The 12500-nt window shown below is 45.8% G+C and overlaps 1 protein-coding gene across 1 annotated transcript in view; it reads right to left on the bottom strand.

The window, feature by feature from the left end:
* ccdc88ab (coiled-coil domain containing 88Ab) overlaps nucleotides 1–12500 on the bottom strand; it is a gene marked incomplete at both ends in the record, with an annotated part of 67115 nt that overhangs the window by 53871 nt on the left and 744 nt on the right. Inside the window, one exon of the mRNA XM_080016769.1 lies at nucleotides 1793–1901. Coding sequence (XP_079872895.1) covers nucleotides 1793–1901 — 109 coding nt within the window. The remainder of the gene's footprint in view (nucleotides 1–1792; nucleotides 1902–12500) is intronic.

The raw sequence follows: 12500 nt of genomic DNA, 5'->3' as shown, positions 1-12500 counted from the left end.
ATTTTCTGCTCTATAACTAAAGGCACAAGTTAACGCTTTAATAAACACAGCAGAAACGGAAATAACTTTGTAGGTTAATTACAATTAATTGCATACAAATAAATTACGAGTACTATGTGATCACATCTACTGCGCCGATACGGATTGCACACATTTCCCCAAAAAAATAGATACAGTAAGTAACTTTCTCCATGTAGCAGGCCCCGGGGGAAGAGACATGACCATGAGTCTGTGTCGTGGGAAAGCTCCGTCTCAATGGTAACACAGTGAGATAGTTGCATTCCTCAACCCCGTCTTCTGCACGTTGGATCACGCTCACTTTTCAGTCATTGTAACGACAGTCACGGCTCCAACACGGCAACGTTAAATACGTGCGCGTTGAAAACATTCACATGATTCTTCTGAGATACAGCAAAAAGAGTAGAGATACATTTTATGAATATGGTCCTTTATTTCAGTAAACTAAGCTGCAATATTATACGAGACGTACGACGTCTGAAATGGCCCGCCCTCCCCGATGACGTGGGTTGCTGAGTTTACAGTCCGAGGTTTAAGATGACTTTACACCAGACAACCGTAGAAAATATAAGTTACATATATTACTGACATTACATGGAGGCAACCCCATGTGAGCACAGGGAGAACATGCAAACTCCACACTGAAAGGACCCTAATCGGGAGATAACCCGCCGGAGCGCGGTGCCAACAGCGCCCAAGGCAGGAATCGAACCCAGGAGCTTCTTGCTGTGAGGCAACAGCGCAAAGCACTGTGCCACCGTGCCCACACATTGAATTAGGACTGCTCAAAACTACCTCTGTGACCTAATACGCTAATAGACCGCTGGTGATAAGAGTGCAAGCAGATGTAGGATCGTCTACAGTTCGTCTTCAGTAGCGAAATCCCTCCGAAAGCCATCTGATGTAGGCTCAGTATGAACGTATGCCTAGGAAAATACGCCCCTGCTCGTTCGCGCCACCGAAATACGCCGCCAACGTTCGGCTTATAGCGGCCACCGCGAACGTAGGTAAAAAAATAAGGCATCCGTCTCGAGGACAGAAAATAAGATCGACCGGGTAAACTATCCCGGGGGCCTTGAGATGGAAAATCACGAGAGGAGGAAGCCACATCAGTGACAGTATGTCTGAGTGTGTTCCCCCAGCACGGCTGACGTTTCTGTGTGTCGACTGAGCCGTGTCTGACATGTGGATGGGGGGGTCACGCCGCCACATCACACGCAGCAGCAAGCACAGCCGTCCGCAGCTATCTACCGGTTTATACAGCGAGCATGATGTGTGTGTGTGCGCGCGCCTTATGTTTACGCGTGTGTGTGTGCGCGCGCGTATGGCAGCGCACACAGAAAAAAACTCTGTGGAATGTTGCCCACACACAACGTCGTGTGAGTGAAAGCATGTGTCTACAGTTAAACGTTCTCCTTGGTTTCGTCTCCGTTTTTCCCGACAACGTCTCAGGAAACGGACGACAGCAGCCGCCCAACAGAGCAACCCCAGTGGCGGACGCCAACATTTAGAGTCACGCCGCTGTAATCCCTCGGCACTGATCTTTTGAAATCAAAATCGGAATATTTCGAAGAATATTTAAGGAGACCAGGGAGCTTAGGGAAGCCATGAGGAAGAACACAAGAGCGTGCAGAATTCCTTCAACCTATAGGGTGTTAATGGATGATTGAAACCCTGGCCCTCAAAGCAACCTGAGCCTCTGTATCAGCGATGATATAGAAGAGCTTGCATGAATAGCTTCAGGTGTACACCGCACCCCAACGACTATCCTCACCTGGTAGTAGGCCTTAATCTGCCTGATGAGAATGGAGAGGTTCTGGATACGCAGGGTGGGATCGTTGTTCACTTTCTTGTTGGTCCGCTGAACGGCGGCCTTGGGGTTTCTGCAGTTGAGAAGGACGAAAAAAGACAACATTTTTCGACGAGTCATAAAGGTTAATGTGAGGTTCATTTAAATAAAGACCATAAATAGAAATATAGAACTTATCGAAATGAAAACCGGAATGTAAAACATGGACATTTTATTAATACAAAAGAAATATATAAAAAAGACATATTTAATGTATAATTGTGTGTGTGTGTGTGTGTGTGTGTGTGTGTGTGTGTGTGTGTGGCAAATATTGACAAAAAAACAGGCTGCGCTGAGTGACTGAGTGGTTGTCAGTCGTACTAACTAACAATAACGGGAGTATAAAGAGGCAGCGATATCGGGGAGTCTTTCAAAAGGGTAAGTTGAAGACGTTTTCTTCTTCGGTTAGGGAGTACTACTCTGCTAATTCAACAAGATAGTACTAATCCCAACTCAACAGATGTAGAATATGACACTACTACAAATACACTACTACAAATACTACTACAAATACGACACTACTACAAATACCACTTAAACATGTTAAAGTAAAAAAAAAAAAAAATATGTTCTACTTAGAGGTGAGAAGGGCTTGTCTGTTTAACTGTGTGTTGCCCAGAGGGCTTTGAGAAGCCTGCGTGACTTGATGTTATCACGGGTGTCAACATGTTGTAGAGGTTCATTGAAATTCCATATGCACACAAAGTGGCCCCGCCCCCGCTGCTTGAGGTACACCTGCTCGAGGCTGCTTGAGGTACACCTGAGACGGGTATTTGCAAATCCCCGGTTCTTCTCGGCCAATTTCGATGAGGTTTCGAAAAGGCGTAATGTCCTATGTCTGCCTAGGGGCCTACGTCACAATGATGACTGACCGATTTAATGCAAACATGACGGCGCTGTTTGACGACCGCCGCTGTACCTGTTTGGATGCATCGGTGCATAGTCACACGTCTCTCCTTGGAGTGAACACATACCAACTGTTTGTAAATCAGCAGTCGCTCATGCGTTTATTAACCCGTTACTTCCCCACGTCACGTTCTGAAAGTGAGCCTGCTTGTTGAAGACTTTCCGCGACAGTAAGAATGGTTTGTCGTCACAAATTAAAACCTTTTGGATCCTGAGGATGTTCAATGATCATAAGATCGGTGGCGCAACTGATGTTTGTTTGCCTTTAATTAAAGAAAATCGTAATTTTGAGACCCATTTAGGGATTCATTTTAATCTCAACATCCAACTGAGGTGACGGTAGTTGTTTTTTGGCAAACTTGATACCGGAGAATACTGGAAACATCCTTATCAGATCAATCGGATTACTTCCGCCAAGTCACAGGTTGAGTTCGACACCATATCAAACTATATTATCATATAATTTACCGCACATCAAATTTCATTGATCTAAAAAACAAAAAGATAATAATAATAATAATGATAATAATCTGATCAGAAACATCCAACAGGTTCATCCCATTATTTTTCCGCCCTTGTGTCGACTATGTTATTCCAAACAAGTTTATTATTTCTGAACATACTCTGCGCCCACTACCTAGAGCACAGACCATACTCTGTGTTTAGTTCAAAAACAAAAAAGCAGCGATTCTTTGTTTGGCGGTCATGCATGGATGTGTTTTGACGCTTAGAGCAGTCTAATCGCCCCGTTGCAGCCGCAGCTCATGACGTGCGCGTCTTTCTTCCATGCATGTACATTCCGTGACCTATATATCAGGGTCATTAAACATGCACCCAACAGCGGAGGAGGAGGAGAGAGTCCTGTGTGTGTGTGTGTGTGTGTGTGTGTGTGTGTGTGTGTGTGTGTGTGTGCGTGTACTGTATGCGTGCGTGCATGTGTTGCATTTCGCACACGGGCACTCATGCATGTGCGTGCACATCTGCATCTGCGCCCACGTGCAGCAGAACTGCAGGCTGGCGGATATTTGTGGAACCCATTGGATGAAATAGCGTTTTGAAATGTGTCCTACGCCTTCCACCCCTGCCCACCACCCGCCCGCCCCATTTCTCCTGCTCAGAGGTGCAGTATGGCGAAACAGTGATAAGGACAGAGTAAGGAGAGAGTAAGGGCACTGAAGCAGGGCAGACGCCTGCCGTCATGGGGGTTGAAGCCCGCCATTCTAGTCGCCGTGCCGGCCTACGACCTGGTTTCTGGTCAAGCCGTAAATAGCTACATTCATTTTTATCTTGACGTCTCTATTGAAACATGCTCAACTACATCGTGAAGACAAAAATATTTTCCCACTCTGCCTCACCAATGCTACAGTATGTTGTCCGTTTGCCTGTTGGTCAAAAATGAATTAAAATGATTTAACATGTTCAAGATTCAAGGGTTTTTTTCGTCACATACATATACATACGTTCATACATATATGCAGTGAAATGTCTCTGCAACGCAACTGGGGATTATGCACAAGGGTTACTAAACCGAACATAACAACTAACCTAATTCCTACCTAGCAACTAACTGAAACTTACTGATTCCTAAAACATAATGCAGTTAGTGAATAGAATAATATAAATAGACAAATAAAAATAAAATAAGACTCAAAAAGATAATACAAAGTGGGGGTACAAAATAGAAGGTAATAGAGTTATGTATATGAGATAGGCTATTTGCATATACAGATACAGTATGTGCAGTAAAGTGCATGTGAATAAAGTGAGTATGGAGATACACAGTTACAGTATACATATGTTAGGAAGCACAAGGGACGTTATATGAAAAAATACGCTGGTGCACAAGCGTATGCTTTGCCTTAGAATCGATAAGACTGCGATATTTTGACTTAAAACCAAAAAAAGTCCTCTCACTGCTCATCCGGTTGCAAGGTGGATGTGTTAATAGGTCTTTGATCAGCCTCCACCCTCACACAAGAAGACACATACACACTTGTGTCGCAACCATGCTAATCAGTGGGACACAGTGTTCTATTTACCACTGGCCTGAATGAAGACAGTCACGTGACCTCCCCGCAGCACGCACACGCACACACACACACACACACACACACACACACACACACACACACACACACACTTTGAGGGGCCGTGGTAGGGGGTCCATTTTAACTCCTTAATTAAAAAGCACTGTGGAGGCTGTAATCCTGTCAAGGCGAGGAGGAGGAGGAGGGGGGCGGCATGAGGGACGGAGGGATGTTAATTCAGGCATTCCGACACTGTGCAGATTTAGAGCCAAGAACATGGCGGCCATGACAGCAACCGGCGTGACAACGGCACACAGTGCCAAACTCACATTACCATCCCCACCCCATCGATTTGTGACTGCAAACGTGCGAATAGTGGGATTTTGGCCTGCAGATGGGGGGGGATTGATGCATTAATGCAGTAACCCCAAGAATTTAAATAGGCAAGTAGGCTGCTGGGGGGTGGGCACTCAGCTCGGCAGTAGGGCATAAAAGCCAAGCCAGCTTGTCGGCTAGTAAGTCAGACCATTAGTCAGCAAGTCAGAACGCCTGCCTGTCAATAAGCCTTTCAGCAAATGCCGCTGCCAATAGTCAACGCAGGTCTATGTGGAGCCTCGGGGCTAAGGGAGGATCCTCCACGGTCTCCTGGTCTTGATTGGCTGGGCGGGTCGGGGAGCAGCGTTAACCTATATATGACAGGCTACATTACAGTCAGCATGAACACACACACACACACACACACACACACACACACACACACACACACACACACACACACACACACACACACACACACACACACACACACACACACACACACACACACACACACACACAAACACACGGGACTGTGAGCCGTGCTGTCCAAACACAGCGGGAGGAGGATGAATGCGTGTGAGCGACTGAAAGGGAGAACGGGGAAAGCCAAACAGCCAAAAGAAAATGACAGCCAGGGGTAAACAGCTCAGTACGGGACGATGCTGTGTTTGTTTGCTTATGCTCTCGCATTCTAGAATTCCCACTTCAAATTAATTAATTCATCAAAAAGTAAGACGTTTCAATGAGTGAAGGCTCATTAAACTGGTCACAAAGTAAGATAACACTCCGCAACATAAAATATATTACAAATCTTAAGTGCTCTTCAATATCACTTTTCATTTTCTCATCCCCTGCCATTTTGACGTGTGTGAAAGGTCTTGAAAGGTTCCATTGGCGTGCCTCTTTCTGTAGCCTATTTCCAACGCTTGGCTTTTCACAGCCACGTTTCTCGAAGCGCCGTGTCTTTCATTGCCATTTGGCAAGGCCTACTCAAATACCTTGGCTATAGCTTTGTTTCCGTAGGGACCCTACATTTATGAAGTGTCCATACCTGCAGCCTGGCTTCTAAACCGATCGTGATTCACCACCAAGAACCCTGCAATGATGGGATTTATGTTTTTCCTTCGAGTATAGGGGCTTGAGTAAAGGACGATACACTTGAGATCTGTGATTTAAATTTACGGATTCTTAACTTATTTTGAAAATAGTGTATAATATAGTGCACAGTAATGTTGTGTACTGTATTAACATTGTTGCAGTGTATGCTGTATATACACAACACACACACACACACACACACACACACACACACACACACACACACACACACACACACACACACACACACACACACACACACTTGAATTGTCATCCCTGTAATGTGATACATATTGTATCGCCAGAGGCTTGCTACTACACTGCCTTATTTAGCAGTTACAAGTATAGGGGTCAGTAGGACTGCGATACAATCTACTTTTTCCCCCCTCAATAAATTATAGTGAATATGTCTCACTCTGTGAAAAACAGCCAGTAACTTCTGAGGAAAACCATCCCTCCACCCCAAAGAATAAATATAAGTTCCAATCGGGGCAGGTCCTAGAACTCTCCCTGAGGTTCAGCCCGTCCTTGGGTCTACAAATTTGAGTTGCACACATAAACACAGGCTTGTTAAAAGTTATGTCCTTTCAAGGTCGCAGCAGCTGCTTCCCGTTTGATTCTCAATCACATCCTCCTGCCGAAGTGAGTGTGTGAGAGAGCGAGGGAAAAACGGACTGGCAAACAATGGCGCTATAGGCCGTAGGAGCTCAGTGGTAGGACCGATTAAATTTTTTTGAGGAACAACTGTTGGTTCCTTCCTTCGCTAATAAGAATTGAATCAATTAGGATTTTGTCTTATCGATGAGAACTGAACATTTTGCTGGGGGCACAGGGCTTCTCGAGAAAAATAAAAACACCCAGCCAGGTGGTAGTAATACTCACCAGAATGAAGGGGGGCAGTCGAGAAACAAAAAATGCCCAGGGGAGTAGGAAGTAGTAACAGAAGTAGGTGGAGGCTTCGGGAAGAACGACAAACAAGCGATATGTTGCTAGGGTGCTGACGGCAATCAAATATTTTTAAATAAATGATTGTGTCTATTATTATATATATATATATATATAACTATTTTAGTAATGTTTAGTCATTGTATTAGCCTCTCATTGTCTAAAGGTTTAAATATTTAACTTAGCCTCGAGACAAGTCGCGAATATCCCTGTATGAGCGAACCAGCTCGGCGATCTTTGTCTCGAACTCTTCCGTCTTGAAACGAAATGAGGAGAAACGCTCCTCGCGCCCCCGTCACAAAATCTGGGATCAATTAATTATCAATTCGTCGGCGATTTTTGGGTCCAGGTTAACAACTATAGATTAACGAAACGCCTTTGATTTGCATCCTTGGTTCCTTCTGACGATATTTGGAGACATCCCCAGGAGACACGGTGTATGAATACGGGAAACGGTCATCACTGTGGACAGGGTGACCCAGCTGAGGCCTTTATTCACACAACACATCCGTCCAATGGGTTCAGAATATCGGGTCAATTGAATATAACGTCGCCCTTGAGGCCGCAACCTTTGAGGGGAGCTCGTTGAGGTAAAAAGCTACAGACTCTTGCGCCCCCACGCAACAAGGCAGACATCCCAGCGGCAAACCCCGCCCGCCTCATCTCCCTCTCCCAAATCCAGCAGGAATCTCAGTTATGTCTGCTCCGACCGACCACGGAGAGCGCGAACAAAGGACCCGGCACGCCGCTCCAAGAGAACAAAAAGGAGGAGCAGAGCAGGAGAGGTACGGACAGAGCGAGAGACGGGTGAGGTTACGGACGAGAGAGAGAGAGAGAGAGAGAGAGAGAGAATGGAGGGAGCAGGGGTAAGAGGAGAGCGAGAGGAAGAGAGAGGAAAAAAAACGGGGGAAGACGCGAGGAGATGAAGAGATCCACAGGAGCGGAGATTCCGATCTCTGGAATAAGAGAGCAAGGAATAAGGCGGCCTGGAGCGAGGCCTTTCCGGGGATGTGCCTCAGGGCAAGCAGCCAATACTCAACTCCACTGACAAGGAGCGGAATGTCAGAGGTCAAAATAAACAAACAGCTGTGAAAAACCTCTTATGAGAACGGTGGATTGATTCCCGCCTCGAAGGTCCCGCGTCGAGCTTCCCTTGAATTTCCTGGATTTTGAACTGAAAGCGGGGACCGACGTGAACTCAATAATAAAGCAACACTAACATCTATCCACACAACGATCACACATATGACGCATGTTTCCACTCAAAACCGACATTCAGATATTCTTATTTTCCCACACCACACAGGCTAAGCCTCAACACTCCACATTCACTTCCACATCCTATCTGCTGACCAGCTGACGTGCATGTGTGCGTGTGTGTGTGTGTGTGTGTGTGTGTGTGTGTGTGTGTGTGTAGGTGTTGAAAGTCACTTTGGTTCATGAAAGGAACTGATGACAGGGGAACTTAGGACCGCTTCAGGGCCCTTCGCTGTGCACGCTGCCCTCCAAACGCCGTTGGTGTGTCGCGGCTGCGCTGCGCAGGATCTGCGGCAAGCAAAGTGCGGGCGCGGCGGAGGTCCACGCCGCCGGGGGGGGGGGGAAATAAAATAAAATAAAAATCGAAACTTCTCCCACACTTTGAGCCGCGACGATGCGTCCATCATCGTGCATGTTACAACGCTCTGACCCGAAAGCTACAACAAACAATTGTTTGTTTGTTTTAAGAACACAAACATGAAGTGATTTTTTTCTGATTAGCGTAGTGGAAGAGGACAGACAGACAGGGAAGGAAGGCGAGCACACGTCCAGGTTTTTGGCATGGCAGCACAGAATCCAACTGGACAGTTGTCGCTGATAAAAAAAAATAAACCTAATTGGCTCCCTGTCACTGGACGGGACTGCTAATTGGTTGGACAGATCTGAGGGGGGAAATCTAATTGGCTGGATAATAGACAGCCACAGGGCAGTGGGGCAACAGGGCCATCTGGGTCTCAGAAAACCGTTAGATAAACCCCTCACCCGCCCTCCTCCTCTCTCATTCTCCCCTGCTGTCTCACCGGACAACTGCTAAGGTTGCCGGCCAGTCAGTCTGTCTGTCTCTCTCGGTCAGCGGATCCGCTCAAGACAGACAGAGACGATCGTACAGCAGAATACACGGTTGAAATCAGCTGAAGGCAGAACGTCACAACAAAATTCATTTTTATTAAACGACAGTGACCGTACCAACCAGTCTATTTAATCAATCAATCATTTTTTTGAGAGAATGTGAATGTTTAATTCTCATAAAAATCGATATGTTATAAGAGTCAATATATATCATATGTTAAACTGTACACAGTCAAAAAAAAAATATTGTCTCGGTGACGAGACAGTTTTGCTAATGAATGGTATAATCAATGAAAATTAAATTTCTGCAAAGTGACCAACAGCTACTGAGCAGAGGCAGGCATCAGCCAAGGCCTTTCAGTATGGCTGGATTGACTGCAGGCAGTTAAAACATAATATAACATCCTGTCAGAAAACAGCCCTGTGCAGGAAGGGTGCGTGCGTGTGTGTGTGTGTGTGTGTGTGTGTGTTGCTCATTACCAAATAAGCATTCTATCCTCAGACCTGCCAACCTTGGGAAAATATTTTGAGTACCACAATAGTGTCACAGGGAGTCACCTTGTTGTTTGAGTTACTGCAGCTAAATGACTCAATCAGTTATTCACACTGAAGCTAGGGTGGGAACGGATCACAAAACTCTTGGTTTGGATCGTATCGTGGTTTTGAGTCACGGATCAGATCACTTTCAGATCAGAAGAATGGAAGAAAAAAAAAAAAGAAAAAAAAAAGTGGAGACAAATATAACTTTGCTTTCCAGTTATTCTGTAAAACGCTTAAGGCAAGGAACTTTTTTTTCCCCCCGCATGGGCCAGGCTCCGAATCACTCCAGCATCGCCACAAGCCACAAGCCACTCCCCGCCGCCGAAGGACCGATGTGCGTACTGCACCGGCAGCATGGACACTCCTTGCTGCTGGAACTCCACGCTGCTTCTACTGTAGCGTTGGGTCGTTCACGACGACCTGATTCTTTTGAACGGCTCAAAATATTTTTTGTTCCAAGTTTTACAGTTTTCTGTCGTTGTTTTTTGAGTTGCTGTCCCCTCTACTGTTTTGTTCCCAATCACACTGGAACCGTGACACGCCCCTTTTCCAGTGTGTTCATGACGTCCAAGGACCAAGGAAAAAAAAACCACCATTTCTCCCGGAATTGGGAAAGGTGTCAATCGCCTATTTTTTTTTAGCAGCTTGGTGTGAAAACAGTATTATATTTAAATATTATATTTTCTTGCTATTCCAAAATAAATTGACAAGAAACTGAAACATGTCCAGTCTCTACGGAGACAGGTGTTTATATTCTTAAATTGTATTCTTTTTCTTCTTAAAAAATGCCACTCAGACCCTAGACGTGTCTTTTAGAGTAAGGGGTGCAGTGCGGGGACATTGAGCACAAAAGCACTTCGCTTGCCTGCCGGGAGGGGCGGTGAGACGGGAAGCAAAAAGAAAAAAATAATAATAATAATTTTAAAAAAAACCCAAACCGATCACCACAGATTGTCCAAACAATCGCATCTACACTGGAACGGACTGTTCTAGCCTCATCTATTCTGGCATTATCATGGCATGTGTGAAAAGGCGCAAGGATCTGGATATGTTCCTGAATGTAGCTGCATGTGAAATATTGAACAGTGAAAATCACTCGCGATTCCGGAAGGTTATCCCAGTCATTTAAAGGGAACTGTGTGTGAAAGGGGCTCATGGTTGAACCCAAGCTTTGATTGACACTTTGCATCAGAGCTGAATTCAGAGTCCTATAGTATGGCCCCTAAAAATTCTAAATGACATTGCGTAACCATTATAACATGCACATCCGCCCAAGCGTTCTCAGAAGGTCCAATAGGGTCTGAGATGCCACGCACCTAACGGTGATCCAACCAGTCGTGTCTCGCCAAAGAAGAATGCAAGACAAGCGGCAAAGTGACCAGAAGCCTGTGATATATGTATGCGACTTTTGCATGGAAGGTAAGCATACAACAGCGGTGAGGGAGTAGATGCAGACCGCGTTTAAGACCCTGGACTCCGACAATAGGCCTTCTGTGTGTGCTCGGCTGGCTGGTGAGACCACTGCAAACAGCTGCCCAACACACACCAACGCACTCACCACCATCAAATGCAGGCGCTAACGTGCGCACACACACACACACACACACACACACACACACACACACACACACACACACACACACACACACACACACACACACACACACACACACACACACACACACACACACACACACACACACACGATGGCAATTACCAACATCCTGTTGGGCGACAAGTAAACCAGTAACAATTCCTTTGTGCTCAACACTTCATCAACCATCATCTCATTTATGCTGGGGGGTTAAAAGAGCTCCTGAGGAGCTTCTTGGATGATTTACTTCAACTTGGAACAGCTGTGGAGCTTCTCTGTGGCTTATGGGACATCAACTGCACATTTGGACAAAAGTCCACGGCCAGCTAGTGACCTACATTTTGCATCTTATCTCCTCTCTGACGCTCTCTCTCTGCGGCCACCATGTTATGTTGTTGGATCTAATTCACATCCTATTTGGCACATTGAATTGTCACCCAGGCCGAGCTCCTAGGGTTCCACCTCCTGGAGGTTGGCTCCCTACGGGGGCCAGGTGCCATGTGGAGGGGAAGATACAGTCGATGTTAAAACTGGGTGATGAGATCACAACCAGTGGTGTGAAGGAAGCCACACGACAGGAAGTGGGAGAAAGAGGATATAGGAGGAGGAGGGGGAGGATAGAGGAAGGATGAAGAGGACACCCCAAGGAGGCAAAGGAAACCTCCAGCGGGTTTAATCAGGTCACCACGCCACATGGCGACAACTCTGACCACGGCAGACTGCACAATGTGGGCAACACCGCATGGTACACGGTCCATCTCCCAAATCCAAAACATTAGGAAATCTCAGGTTCAAGAATATTAAAAGCGTGAGGCCTGCCACCGATACACGCTTTAACTATTTGTGAAAATGTACTAATGATTTTGAGTAGTTTGTGAATACATTCAGCTGGTTTGGATAACTTGAATGAAACCTTCCTGGAAGAGTCACTAAAATACATCCGTTTAAAAAATGTCTGCATTGGAGCAAACAGCAGCCTGAGGCCAGACAAAGGAATGGAAACCTTCTGTCATGGGATGTGTAAGTCCGAGGCTTAGAACACATTGCCGTGTCTTTTTTTTTTTTTTTCCCCCCCTAAAAAGATATTTTCTTTCCTGGA

This window comes from Zeus faber, assembly GCF_960531495.2.
Source record: "Zeus faber genome assembly, chromosome: 16".
Lineage (NCBI taxonomy): Eukaryota > Metazoa > Chordata > Actinopteri > Zeiformes > Zeidae > Zeus > Zeus faber.
The sequence above is the reverse complement of the archived record's forward strand: the minus strand, read 5'-3'. Positions and strand labels throughout refer to the sequence as shown.